Raw genomic sequence first — 15,352 nt, 5'->3', positions numbered from 1 at the left:
GATTCAAGTATTCTGTCTGGAAACATGTAATCTGAAGTCCAAAATGTAACTGAGCAGGATCCTACGGGGCCTTCCAGAACAGGCCCTCCACTCACATGTCCTCTGCCTGCCTCTTGTCAGTAAAAAAAAAAAAAAGCCAAAAAATAAGCTTAATCAGAGAAATGAGAAGATGCAGAAGCAAAGGAAAACAGTTAAGCAGACAAAATAACAGTTTAGCCATTAGGCAAAGTCAAAGACCTTTAGTTCCTCCTCCAGGGCTAGAGATAATATTCTCAGATATACCCTCTGTGCTGTCTTGCAGATACTAAAATGCCTGCCAAGTGGGAAAAGTTAACTGTAGGCTTCCCACAAGCACAGATACCCCAGACGGGTTGGAACCAGAAGGTCAATGATGTTGACCCTAGGTTACCTCAACATCCACCAGTCAGCAGAAGGTCCTTGAGCTGACCATATACACAGCAACCTTCTCTTCCTCTTTTTCCTATAAAATCTCCAAGCAAAACATGGGGAGTGGGGAGTTGGTTCTTTGGGACATGAGTCCACCTTCTCCCCAGGACCTCTGACTTCCTCAATAAAACTATCTTTCCTTTCACTCAACACCTGTCTCTCTCAGGATTGGATTCTTGAGGGGCAAGTGGCCAAACTTGAGTTTGGTGACAAAATGCCTTATTGGCAAGTGGAGACCCTGCAACACTCGCCTGAAGGGATTCTGTGACTGCCTAACTTTCAGGAACTCAGTGCTCAAGGACCAGGACAGAACACATCACTGTTTTCAGAGAGTACCACAAGAATTGGGTCCTTCCTGTCACCTACCAGACTTCTGCACACATAAAGAGCTCTGCTGAATAATCCTACAGACATCTATGCCTTGGGTTTAATAACCCCAGCTCATTCCACCTCCTTTCTCAAATTTTCACCAATCCAGAAAACACCGGCCACCATGTCCACAGTCTCCATATTGCTCTAGCTTGTGCATAAAAATCTGGATATATGAGGAGAGATGGGGGCAGCTCATGATGGTGGTGTTTCCCAAGAAGTCAATTAACCAAAGGGGAGGCTGGGAACCTACAGAGGGAGGAGGATCTGTCCTCAATTACTAGCTCACACATGCATCAGCCATGTGGCCCTGGTTCAGGAGGCTGATTCCTCTGATCCAGCTTGCTCATTTCTAAATGGAGACAGTGCCATCTCTTTTGTGGTGGTGGTGGGGGGGTGTTGTACGGAGATTTCCAGAAGAAATGGAGCCTCCCATCTACCTGGCAAGTTATAAATAGTCATTGTCACCACTCCTTGTGCATGGAAAAATAATTGGATGCACCAGAGACTCCAGCAGGTGCACCGACAGGCAGATGATATGCAGGGAGGCCATTTATTTAAACTCTTTTCTGACTTTATAAAGATAATCAGAATTGATTTACAACACTATTTCCAAGATATAGCCATCCCCCTCAAGGTAGACCATCTGCCCACAATGCCTTCTGATTGGCTTGATTAAGCCTGAAAACTAGCAAATGGCATCTGGTCATGCTGTGTCCCATGTCACATGACTTTGCTCCCAAGCTCTAAGTCCACATGCCATCACCCTAACAAGCTGAAACTTCATGAGTCAGTAGTCAGGGGTTAGTCTTTCAGCTGCACTGCTGAACGGAGTCCACTCTTCACAAGGACACCCCTTGTAAGCCATCTGATAAAATCACAAAACTCGGCTGCAGACTACACATCCATGTCTTTTGTTCTGGGTTTTACCAAGTTTATTTTCCTTGATAAACACCACAGATCTCCTAAAACAAACAGACTCCATTTTCAGGCCCTACTTGTCTTTGCTTTTCTTGTTCCATGAACTCTGCCTCCACTCATGAATTTTCTGCTTTAGCAAATCTCGTCTGTGCAGGGACAGCCTAACTCAGCCAATTTACACCTTTGGGGACTGCACTGTATAGATTGTGCCAAAAGTGATCTCATGGTCCCCAGGACGGAACCCAACAGGGTCACCCTATCTCAGCCACGTCTGCATCCCCAAGAAGTGGTGTCTGCTCCCAGGAAGAAGTGCCAAGCTCCACAAAGCACCTGTCTTCATGATAAGCAGAAACAATTCCTCCTTAGAGTTAAGCACAGAAGGGATTTTTCTCTCTCCAAGTAAATTATCTTTAATCACTAGGAGGTTAATCTTGTATTTTAAAGACCTCAAAGAGTCTATTTAATATGTGGGTAACATCAATAAAGTATTTCAAACCAGGAGAGCTTGAGATGGTTACAGAAAGAGTTGTCTAAACTAGAAACACAATAGCTCATAAAAACGATACTAGGGATTTCAAGTGTGTTTTCCTTCACAGTGAGGTCAAGGCTGGACTCTCAGAGAATTGGGGAGCTGCAGAAATAGTGGGAGAACCCAGGAGAGAGACAGATGCTGTCTCCAAGAAAGAAAAGAAGCAGGGTGCTGGGTCCCAGTGAGATTATGCCCTGGGAGATGTCAATGCTGAGTTCATAAAGCTCACTGATAGATTCTTTTTTCATGTTCTCTCCGAGGTTTCAGTCCATGTGCAAGCAAGCAGTTCCCTCAGAACCCACACACTCAATTTGTACAACATTAATTTGGATATGTTATTTTCCCCCTTTTCATGGGTTGACTATTTCCCCAATTTGATTACCAGTTTCTTAAAGGCAAGTTTTACAGCTTCTCTATTTTAAGCATCGACTATGAAACATTTATTATCCTGCTTTACAGTAATCATTTAATAAGGGTTATTAACGATTAGTATTTTAATGCACTAAGGCTGTTAAGGTATTTCTCTAAACACATAAATTTGCTCTAAGAGTGATTTTGGCACAGAGAAAAAAATCTGATTTTGAAACTTATACGACCAAACATATAACTCAAGTCTTCAAATTCTGCCAGAACATTATCCAATCGATCATGCTGCCTTTGATAACTGACGAAACACATAATGTCTAAAAGTGGGAGTTGAAATGAGATGGCAAAGGAAGATTCTTTAAATATCCAGACCTGCATCCATTTCAAATATACAAATCTCTATGTTTTAAATTCTGGGTTACAACTAACAATGACATGTTCTCTTTGTTAACAACAAAATTCATATTTCTGTTGCTTATGAAATGTGCTTATCTCCAACTCATTCAACAAATACAGATGGAGCCTCAACTGTATTTCAGGCACTACATGAAATGCTGAGCGCACAAAAATTGATCCCATCTAAACGCTGCCCTCAAGGAATTCATACACTCATGGATGGGGAAAACAAAGATGTAAACTACTAATCTATTAACTCACTTGTTAAAAAATGATGTATTGTGTGCTTCCTATGAGCCCATTAATGCTGAAAGCATCTGGGATACATCAGTGGCCAAAGGAAATAAGCATGGCCACCAGAGAAGCTTCATTCCAGTGGAGGACAGGAGACAAGTACTGAAGGAGGATCGAAGTGGAACACAGCTAAGTGAATCAAGAGGGCTTGATGGAGGAGGGAAGGTGAAAGCGTCAAGCACTCAGTCTTGTCCGACACTTTATGACCCCTGGACTGTAGCCTGCCAGGCTCTCTCCATGGGTTTCAGGCAGGAATACTGGAGTGGGCAGCCATTCCCTTCTCCAGGGGATCTTCTTGACTCAGGGATCAAGCCCAGGTCTCTTGCAGTGCAGGCTGATTCTTTACCATCTGAGCCACCAGAGAAGCCCCAGATGAAGCAGGGAGGGGGGTCATGTCAAATAAGATGGTCAGGGCCAAGGTCCCATTTAGAAGCCACATCAGAGCAAAGACTAGATAGAACTAAAGCCATTGGCCACATGGACTGGGGAAAGAGTTCTCCAGATAGTACAGAGGCGAGCATCCTATAGACCACAGGCTAGACCTACCCACTGGTTATAGATAAAGTTTTGTGAGCACACAGTATTCAGTTCAGTTCAGTCGCTCAATTGTGTCTGACTCTGAGACCCCATGAACCGCAGCATGCCAGGCCTTCCTATCCATCACCAACTGCCAGAATCTAGCCAAACACATGTCCACTGAGTCGGTGATGTCATCCAACAATCTCATCTTCTGTCGACCTCTTCTCCTCCTGCCCTCAATCTTTCCCAGCATCAGGGTCTTTTCAGATGAGTCACTCCTTCGCATTAGGTGGCCAAAGTATTGGAGTTTCAGCTTCAACATCAGTCCTTCCAATGAATATTCAAAACTGATTTTCTTTAGGTTGGACTGGTTGGATCTCCTTGCAGTCCAAGGGACTCTCAAGAGTCTTCTCCAACACCACAGTTCAAAAGCATCAATTCTTTGGCGCTCAGCTTTCTTTATAGTCCAACTCTCACATCCATACATGACCACTGGAAAAACCGTAGCCTTGACTAGATGGACCTTTGTTGTCAAAGTGATGTCTCTGCTTTTGAATATGCTGTCTAGGTTGGTCATAACTTTCCTTCCAAGGAGCAAGCGTCTTGTAATTTTGGGGCTGCAGTCACACAGCATAGATTACACAATGGCCGTGTCTGTTTTCATGCTTCAATGACAGCATTGAAAAGCTGCAACAAAGGCCACATGGATGGAAATGATAAAGTCTTTCCTCTCTGGCCCTTCATAGATAATGCTGATGCCTGGCAGAGAGGAAGGGCCAGGGCCAGAGTGCAGCATATAAGAGGTTAAAGCAGAAGGAGCAAGGGGTGGGCAGGAGTGAGGACAGGCAGGCAGTGGAGGCCGGCCAGTGGTGCCTCCACCTTCTCTGCAGGTGAAACGGGGACTTGAGAGGTTCTTGAGCAGGAGAAGGACCACGAGCTCCAGTGTCGTCTGATGAACACAATCCTGCACTCGACCACGAGGAAGGAATGAAAGGGACCCACCAATTCTCGGGGAAGCTAAAACTGTGACTGGAGCTACAGAATCATAGGAATTAGGGAAGAGGCAAAACTCAGGGGAAGTCAGAAAAGCATAAACAGTGTGTGGGACAGAGTCCATTGAGGAGGGCAGAGTCACATGCAGGGAGTTGCACGCTCCTGCTGAAAGGACACCTAGAAGGCATGTGGGCACAGGAGAGGACTCAGGGCGGGAGAGCAGGAAAAGCCAGATAACACAGGGAGGAAAGAGGAAGCTCGAGGAAGGCGCCACAGCCAGCCTTGCTCTCCTCTCCTCGTCAGCCCTGCTCACAGCCGATGGCGCGGCCACCACGCAGGTCTTGCAAAGGTGCAGGCGGGAGGCTGCCCACTGGTGGACAGTCATAGTGTTGGTGGTGTCAGAAGACATTGTGCCTGGAACTCTGGTATTAGACTCAGGGCATTTAGCTTGCTCAGCGCAGGTTGTTGAAACTATACCATGAAGGGATGCTGGGTCTCTGGGAGGGGCAGCAAGGAGATCCAACCAGTCCATCCTAAAGGAAATCAACCCTGACTATTCACTGGAAGGACTGATGCTGAATCTCCAGTCCTTTGATGCAAAGAGCCGACTCACTGGAAGAGACTCTGATGCTGGGAAAGACTGAAGGCAGGAGAAGGGGACAGCAGAGGATGAGAGGGTTGGATGCATCAGCGACTCAGTGGTCGTGACTTTGAGCAAGCTCCGGGAGATACTGAAGGACCCGGAAGCCTGGCGTGCTGCAGTCCACGGGTCACAAAGAGTCAGACATGACTGAATGACTGAACAAGAACAAAGGGGAAGGGTGAGGGGAAGATCAGAGGCTTCGCAGTTCCTTTCTCAGGGCTCTCTGTAGGCTGGCAGGACATCACCCTGGTCATCTTGATGCCACCCTTGGCCTAGAAGAGGGCCCCTGAAGTATAGGGGGTCCCCAGAGACTGGGGCTGCTGAAGGGTCATGACTTGTCATGGTCTATCTACATGTTCCCACGTCCTGAAGAGCATCCTTTGCACTTCTCTTGACCTGGAGGGTCAGAGTGCTCATTGTTGCCAGGGTTTCTCTACAGCCCACTGAGGGAGTGATTCAGAGAGAGAATATGTGAGATGAAATCCACATCAGAATGCTGCCTAGGAGAGAGGGACTCCTTCCCCAGAGACATGGGCTGGAGGACGGATGCACAGCAGATAAAGCAGAGGCTTAAATGGACAGACTCTCTGCACCAGCGCTCTGGAGCACGGAAGGAGGAGAGAGGTGTAGGCCAACTCAACCCTGGGCAAAGAGGACCGTCCCCTGAGCCCTCCTCGATGACTTCTGATGCCCATTGGGAACAAGAAGGCAACATTGTTTGCCAAGAGTGAGGAGGATAATGCTGATATGGGGGCACTGAGTGGCCAGAGGATTTAGTGGCCGCACAGAAATAGAGTGTCACTGGAAAATGCAACACCAAAGTTTAAGATTTCAACATTTGAGTATTTCCTGTTTAGGGCACTGTTACAGGTCGCATTGTATCCCCCCGCCCCAAGATATGCTGGTTTCTATAAATGTGACCTTATTTGGAAACAAGGTCATGACTGATGTAATTAGTAAAGGTGAAGCCATACTGGCATAAGGTAGCCCCCTAATCCAATAGACTACCCTGATAGCTCAGTTGGTAAAGAATCCACCTGCAATGCAGGAGACCCTGGTTCAATCCCTGGGTCGGGAAGATCTGCTGGAGAAGGGACAGGCTACCCACTCCAGTATTCTTGGGTTTCCCTTGTGGCTCAGCTGGTAAAGAATCTGCCTGCAATGCTGGAGACCTGGGTTTGATCCCTGGGTTGGGGAAGATCCCCTGGAGAAGGGAAAGGCTACCCACTCCAGGATCCTGGCCTGGAGAATTCCATTGACTGTATGGTCCATGGGGTCGCAAAGAGTTGGGCACGACTGAGCGGCTTTCACTTTCACATCCAGTACGATTGGTGTTCTCACATGAAACATGGCCAAATGAGGACACAGGGCCATGGGGAGAAGCCGCATGAACAGAGGCAAAGACTGGAGTGATGCTGCCACAAGCCAAGGGATGCTGAGAGCTAAAGAGGTGAGGAAGGGTCCTCCCCTGCAGTCTTCATAAAGAACATGGGCTGCCAACAACTTGGTCTTGGACTTCTCACCCTCATAACTCTGAGAAGACACATTTCTGTTTTAAGCTACCCAGTTTGTGGTACTTTGTTCCAGCAATGCTAGGAAACAAATGAAACAAACACCACCCCTGTCGAAGCTGCCACTGAAGGTGCGGCCTGAGGAGATGGAATCGGTTGGTATCTGGCTGTTGGCTGGCTGGAGGCTGAGAAGGAAGACGCCTGGCACAGGACTGGCAGAGGCAAATGAAAAATGTATGTGACTGCTGTACTGGTCACGCTATGGATGCCCCCTCTATGACTTTATTAATCCAATCATGGAAAGATACTCCCTCCATGGACAGGCAAATTATCCTACAGAATATTTAATCACAACAGTGGATCTGAAATCAAAAATTCTGCTGGCCATGGTTCAGAGGTACCATCCTCCACACCTCCCCTGCTAATGAAATTTCCCTTCCTCAACAGAGAAATGTTAGCCAAAAAAAAAAAAAAAAAAAGGGAAATTGTCCAAAACAAAGATGGGAGCTCTGCTTATCATAATATGTGAGCAGCTGTTAGCTGAGTGCTGGCCTCCCAGGGACCTTGGGTCTTGTTGACACCTGGGGGTACCACTGATTGGGCAGTGCCAGGAATGTACCTGGGGGACTTGGACGTGGCTGCAGCAAGACAGGATGGCCAGGAGAGGCCAGCGCAGAGTGTAGTGGAGAAAGCTCAGAGGCAGACGGTCAGTCAGGAGAGACAGGAGACAGGAGGCCGGTAGGTGCCAGTAATCAGGAGCCACAGCCCCAGGTGCACTCAGCCAACAAGTATTTACTCTCTGGCTCTAAAGTCAGATATTGTATCAGGCATTGGGGAGTTCACAGTCATTACATCTATTTATAATCAGCTATTTGCTACTAATATTTATTATCTCTGCTGCTGCTGCTAAGTTGCTTCAGTCGTGTCCAACTCTGTGCAACCCCATAGACAGCAGCCCACCAGGCTCCCCCATCCCTGAGACTCTCCAGGCAAGAACACTGGAGTGGGTTGCCATTTACTTCTCCAATGCATGAAAGTGAAAAGTGAAAGTGAAGTCACTCAGTCGTGTCCGACTCTTAGCAACCCCATGGACTGCAGCCTACCAGGCTCCTCTGTCCATGGGATGTTCCAGGCAAGAGTACTGGAGTGGGGTGCCATTGCCTTCTCTACATGGTCTCATTTTATTATCAGAACTTCCAGGTCCAGTGACTAGTTATGTCCAGTTCGCAGATGAGGAAATCGAGAACTGAGACAATTCAGCTCCCTGAGGGATGAGTACTGCTTGACCGGCAGGTCTTTCCACCTCCAAAGTCTCCATCACTTACCTTTTAAAATGGTCATTGAGCCCAACAAAAGGTAATGACCTCTGCCCAAAGGACCTTGTCAGTTCACACACACTTGGTACCCTGCTTCCTGTCTCCTGGGGTGACCTGGGGTGGAGGGCTGCCCTCTCCCAGCTCTTGGTGCCCACGTTCTGGGATCTGCAAGTAATACACCTTGTGATTGTACTTCCTTTGAGTGAGTTTATGGAAACTGCATCTTCAATTAAAACGCTGGGTTTTTACTTCCCCAGATGGGAGCCTGATGCTGAGGAAGCTGCTTGCCAACCCCATGTGGAAGGCAGCGCCTCTTCATTCAGCAGCTCATGGTCTGCATCTTCTTAAGGTACCACCTCTGAGAGTTTCCAGTACATTCGCTCAGCTCTATCACAAACAAATCCAACTCCCTGACGATCATTGATTAACTCCTGTGCCTGATCTTCCATCAGCTGAAAACTTAAAAGAAGAATGTAAGAGCATCATTTAATGAGTCCCTGCTGCTGCTGCTAAGTCACTAATATCACACAATAGGGTTGCAAAGAGTTGGACACAACTGAAGCGACTGAGCAGGCACACAAGCAGTATCACACAGGGAGCAGGAGTCTTCCTGGACACGCAGAACTAAGGGTGCGTTTAGTTTCACTGTGTCTCTCTGTTTTTATCTCACTGACGAGGGAGGAGATCCGAGCATTTATATTAAGAGATGATGGTTATCACCAGAGCGTGAAAAATTTAAGGATATGGCAAAAAAGAAGGGACAATAGGTAAGGCAATAACTTCCAGTAAAGGAAGACAATTACTCCAGCGCTTGGCAGAAAGAAAAGAGACAGGGTGTCGGGTCTAAGTGCAAACAGATGCCAAGTGTGGACTACAGCTAGGTCAGTGAGAATAAATGTCCAGGCTCCGTGGGGCAACGGAAGCAGAGCTAACTGGGGTCAGACCAGAATCCATGCTGGATTGAGGAGCAATCAGAGCAGAAAACCAGGGCCAACCAGAGGTAGAAATGATATCTCAGAGTTCAACAGAGCAAAGTGCCCCAAGAATACACAGAGAGGGAATGAATTCTGCACACACAGGAACCTGGGACGTCAGGCTCTCTGCCCGGGAGTGGGGGCCTCCTGGTGGGGCGGGGCATCGCTCTCTGAAGAAGGCTGGCCATTCAGTGCCATGGGGGTTATGATGACCCTGTGAGCCAAGTGGCGGCTTCACTATGTTTATTTGGGCTGATTTGCAATGTCCATAGTTGGATAGTGTCATCTCTGATTTGGGCCACACATGCCCACAGTGACTGTCCTTACTTAGGCGCCCACCTGACTCGCAGATGGAAGAGGTTCCACCCAGAGGGTTAGCAGAATCTGAGTTCCTGATCCGCCTAGAAATACATACAAAGAAACAGCACTTATAACTCATGCTATAATTTGAATGATTTTTCCAAGATATTCTTCAGGGTGTCACTTCTGGGAAAAGAAAGACACTGTGCTCCTAATTACTTTTTACTTTGCTTGCAGCAAAGTCTAAATGCAATATTTATGGTTGTGGAAGAACTCATTTTGATTTTTAACTGGAATTTTACTTGGACAGGAAAAATCAACAAATGAAAAGAAAGAACTTTAAGCTACACAGATGAATGTGTAGAGCAGAAAGAAGACCATCTGTAGAGTCAAAAGGTTCAGCTGAAACCAGCTCAACAGAAATAGTGTTAATACAGGGAAGCTGGTTACTGCTTCAGTTTGGGAAAACAATTCACGTTGCCCTTTGGAAGCACATGGAGCCACTCAACTTGCTGAAGAAACTGGGTGAGGATATGCTTTTCTCTAAAAGGGAGTATTTTAAAGGCAAATTGTGATGGCTGGTTTGACTGTATTATTTTACAAAATGCTCCTGTTATATATGTACCTGTGCTATCTTAGTCTCGCAGTCATGTCCAGCTCTTTGCAACCCTTTGGACTGTAAGCCACCAGGCTCCTCTATCCATGGGATTCTCCAGGCAAGAATACTGGAGCGGGCTGCCATTTCCTTCTCCAGGGGCTCATCCTGCCCAGGGATTGAACCTCAGTCTCCTGCATTGCAGGCAGATTCTGTACCCACTGGACCCCTGGGGAAGCCCCATACTCCTAAAGAGCATACATGATCATTCTAAACCAAAATTTCTCAATGACAGGCAATAATTTTCCCGAGGAATATTTGCAAGTTTCTGAACAAATGTTTTCTTGTCACGATGCAGGGGGTGGGGCACACTAATGTATCTAAGCAGTATCAGCCAGGGATGTAGCTGACCATCCTACAATAACCAGGACGACCTCTGCCCCCCACCCCCGTCCCCACCCCAGCAAAGAATTATCTGGCCCTGAACACCAATAGTGCTGAGGTCTAGAAACTTTGACCTACATCACGAGCTTTTATTGGTGGAAGTCAGCACAACTTTGTAGAATGTGAAACCTCAGAACAGTAAATATTATAAAGACAATTATAAGAGCTCATCTTTATGCAAACCATCAAACAAAGGCTTGAGGGAATGGATTACATATGGTGCATGTACCTATATACAACATCGTGTTTGCCAATGTGTGTGCATGTGAGCGTATTACCATATTCACACACGCATATTCAGAGGGTTGGATTTCAGCTGGCACATCTCAGTACATGGCCAACTTTAACTTCAATCTGGAAGGCTGGAATCACTTTTCCCTCGTTTAGTGAGCAAGTGACCAAGTTCTAGCCCAGGACTGAAGGAAATCTTCTGGCAGTTCCTGATGTCTTTAAAAAAGGACACAAGGGATGTGGTTCTCCCCCGGATATCGTCCTGTCTGAGTGCATGACCTGGGACGGTAGTTGTGAATTTGCGCCTGTAAGCAGAGCCAGCCTGGGGACCACCTGCCAGGCTGTGGGTGGCAGAGACAGCGGCGACAGGACTCAGGGCTTATTGATTCCTGAGCCACTAAAGTGAGCAACTCCAGTGACACCTACCCCGACCTCCTGGTTATAAGACTTGATACCTTAAAAAAAATTTTGGTCAAATTACCTGTGGAATCTAAAGATACAAATGAACTTTTTCACAAAACAGAAACAGACTCACAGACTTCGAAAACAAATTAATGGTTATGGTTACCAAAGGAGAAAGGTGGGAGGAGGGATAAATTAAGAGTTTGGGATTAACATAAAGACACTACTATCTATAAAATCCCCTGAAGGAGGAAATGGCCACTCATTCCAGAATCTGCCTACAGTGCAGGAGACCAGGGTTCAAGCCCTGGGATGGGAAGATCCCCTGGAGAAGGAAATAGCTCTACCCACTCCAGGATTCTTGCCTGGGAAATCCTATGGACAGAGAAGCCTGGAGGGCTACAGTCCATGGGGTAGCAAGGAGTCATACAAAACAGAGCAACTGAGTGCACACACACACACACACACACACACACACACACACACCTGTAAACTAGATACTCAAGGACCTACTGTATAGCACAGGGAACTCTAGTCAGTACCCTGTAATAAACTATATGGGAAAAGAATCTGAAAAAAAAAATGGATATATGTATATGTGATATATGAATTACTTTGTTCTATACCTGAAGCTAACTCAACATTGTAAATCAACTACACTCCAATATAAAATAAAAAAATTAATTTAAAAAATTGTCAAGCTATTTGGAGCTCCCTATAGCCAAATACATTCTTTTACACAGTCGTCTGAAAATTTCGTGCAATACTAGAAACTTCGCTTTTTAGGGATACAGTAAAGAAGTCAAGAAAGAATGCACATGAGTCTATAGACATCAGTGACATGACATCAGATTTCCTGAACTTCAAACAGTAATATGAGAAAGCAGCTTAAGTTTGATAAACGCTTATATCAGCATTAGCCCTATGTTACCATGTCCTACAGTGTTGAGAGGATCGTTTCTCTTCCTAATTGGAAATGAGCCCTCTGATGCCTTTCTACATCGAAGAACAAAACAAATTACATTTTGATTCCTTTAGAAAAGGAGGAAATCGTTTTATTTTGAAAACTGTGATAGCTTGCTTCTGAGCACCACGGAAGAGGGCATCACAGACCAGTGAGATGGGAAGCCGGGTGGGAGGGTAAGACTCACCGTTGAGCCACTTAGAGTTGTACTGCGCGGTGCGGAGCGGGGGCAAGATGCCCAGGCTTCGGTAAATGGCGGGATCGCGTCCCGGGAAGTCCATGGCCGTGGCGGCATAGAGCTCCCCGCCGGCCGTGAGCAGGGCTGTGGAGTTGTGCTGGGGGCTGTAGGGGCAGCGTGCCATGCCGCTGATCTGGTCATGGATCTCCGTCAGGTTACTCAACTAGGAGTGAGGACAAGAGAGAAAAGTCAGTGATCCCCCCCCATGAAACCCCTTTAATACTGTTAATGGATCAGATCTGCCCAACTTGCAAATGAAGCACATACTATAAACTCTCTGGGGCTCATAGCATGGACCAGACGTCCACATATTCGATGAGAATAATATGCTGTGGGGACTGTCAGAGAATGTGGCAATCAATCTCTCATCAGCCCGTGAGAATGAACCCCAGGCTGTTGGATACTCAGCAAAGACGGAGTAAGACTATCATTTATGACTTCTAATCATAAAACACAAGGCAATACAAATTTGCCCACTTATATTACAAACTCAACTTCACTGTTTCTAGAAGTACAAACTGCAAGAGAAGTTAGGTACAGGTTTATCAACAAAAGTGGATTAAAGTTGTGTGACGAGCCCATACTGTGTTCATGGGTAATGGCTGGACATTTAGCAACCACGGAGCTCAAATGTCCAAGGCTTTAGATCTTAGTGTTCCGAGAGGCAACTTAGTGTCCTGCAGTCAATCCGCAGGACTCCTGCGTTTGAGAAGCTGAACCATCGCCGAATGAGAAAAGTCCTCTGTGTGGCTGGAGGAGGGGATCTCCACTCTATTCTTCTCTACTCTCACCTGAGAGCTAAGAAAGCAGAGGGGTCAGGCAGCGGTTCAGATACCCTGCCTGCTTTATTACATGTGCGTGCTTAGCCGCTTCAGTCACGTCCAACTCTTTGCGACCCCGTGGACTGTAGCCCACCAGGCTCCTCTGTACATGGGATTCTCCAAGCAAGAATACTGGAGTGGGTTGCCATTTCCTTCTCCAGTGGATCTTCCCAACCCAGGGATTGAACCCGGGTCTCCCACTGCAGGCAGATTCTTTACCATTTGAGCTATGAGGGAAGCCCTTATCACACGTGTAGACCCAGGTAAGCTACTTAAAGTCTTTAAGCCTTAGATTCGTCTTTTACAAAATGATGACCCAAAGGATAACCACAAGGCCGGGTGGATGTGAGGGTGAAGTGACTGGGTTGTTGTAAGGATTGCAGGACAGGTCACAATACTAGGGCCGTCTCTGTGAGCATCACTTCTTATCATCCTCCTCCTCCTCTCTTTATTTCCAATAACTGAAGGTTAACTTGAAAGTAATGAATAGTAAAAGAGGAAGATTAATTCAGCCTTTGAGAGAAATTGTGTAACCAGGAAATTAATATAATGAGATTTCTTCATCATTTCTTGTTCCCTGAGGAAGAGCAAATGAATATCCCAAGTTAGAAAGACTACACGTGTGCTCTGAGAACCCTGCAATTCTATAGGAATGAGATCTGGATACAGAAAAGTTCCCTGCTCATAATGACGGGTTGAAAGAAAGAGAAAGAGGGTGGGTAATAACTTTATTTTTCCTAGGGTTCCATTTCTTCGTTAGGTTGCTTTAATTTTTCAACACATTTCTTATCCAAATTCTAAATTGCATTTTCTTGTTTTGATTGTGATTTTAGGTCATTTTAATACTTAACACTATGTCTGCAATGAAGCAGGATAAGAAAAAAATAATATGTTTAGGATTATCTTTAGGGCCACTATTGAGAACAAAGCTGGTAGAAATAGCTTGAAAGAATATTTAAATTTAATTAAACAAGCTTATTATATAACAAGTGTAATAAAAAAAATACATCGTCTTTATTCAGTTTAACAAAACATGCTTTGAATTAAAATGCAACTCCTTGGAGAATAGCAATACATTTTAAAAGTGGTGTTTTAATAGGCTGTTTGGGTTTTCCTGGCATTAAAATCTATCAAAACTCCACATGAAGCCATACCGTGCGGTTGGTGCAGACAGGCGTGAAAGCATTGGTCCCACACGTGAATAACCGGTCACCACCCACCAACAGTACCCGAACGTAGTTCTGACATTCTTCCTGAAAAACAAAAACAAACAACAACAAAAAAAGAAAACACAAAAAAAGGGATTAAGAGGCCTGAGCTCAAGAGGAAGGTGAATACGAAGATGTCTTGTCTGTTCAATAAATTAAAAGTTAATTGACCACTAAACCCAACACACAGCCTCCTCTCAGATACTGACCAAAAAATAACAACAAAAATCCTAAATAGTTTACCTTCGTCTGCACACTTGCTCAATAGAGGATATTTGTGAAGATTAATACACGTTCAGTTAAAATCTCAAAGCATGTGTCTTCTTTTGATGAATGCGGTTTCATTTTGTGTTGTATCTGATAACAGTGCAAACTCTAAATTGCCTTTGACGTATGGTAGGAAAACAAATAAAGGAAACTATTAGAGCGGCTCGTGAAACAGCAGTTTAGGAATCTTGCCCAGGAGCTTAAAAAACCATGGTGAATGCTTCTCCAAATACGAGGGTCACGAGCGAAGCTCTGATTACAACCAAAGCAAGTTTTAGATGAAGTTCTTAAACTGCTTTGTGTACAGCAAGAATCTATAAACATTTTTGATTTTTTGGCAAAAAAGTAAAATACAACTATAACAAGTAAACAATGAGGGATGAAAGCCCATGCTAAAGGAGTGAATATTTTTTATGGTTGCAAAACATACATATGTATCTGGGGCATGGTCAACGTAGTACAGGAACATTCAGTTATAAAGCTCCTCATTCAACCAGCAAGAATTTACTGATTAGATACTCTGTGGTAGAGACTGTGGAAGAAGTCACAATCTAGGCCCTTGTGTGTGCAATTTGCTCAGTCCAACTCTTTGTGTCCCCAGGTA

General features: G+C 45.5%; 1 protein-coding gene across 1 annotated transcript in view; it reads right to left on the bottom strand.

Moving 5' to 3' along the window:
• SEMA5A (semaphorin 5A) overlaps positions 1-15,352 on the bottom strand; it is a 359,057-nt gene that overhangs the window by 181,890 nt on the left and 161,815 nt on the right. Inside the window, exons 5-6 of the mRNA XM_052659173.1 lie at positions 14,428-14,526; positions 12,402-12,615 (exon numbers count right to left, since the gene is read on the bottom strand). Of these exons, the coding sequence (XP_052515133.1) occupies positions 12,402-12,615; positions 14,428-14,526 (313 nt within the window). The remainder of the gene's footprint in view (positions 1-12,401; positions 12,616-14,427; positions 14,527-15,352) is intronic.

This window comes from Budorcas taxicolor, chromosome 20 (assembly GCF_023091745.1).
Source record: "Budorcas taxicolor isolate Tak-1 chromosome 20, Takin1.1, whole genome shotgun sequence".
Taxonomy (NCBI): domain Eukaryota; kingdom Metazoa; phylum Chordata; class Mammalia; order Artiodactyla; family Bovidae; genus Budorcas; species Budorcas taxicolor.
The sequence above is the reverse complement of the archived record's forward strand: the minus strand, read 5'-3'. Positions and strand labels throughout refer to the sequence as shown.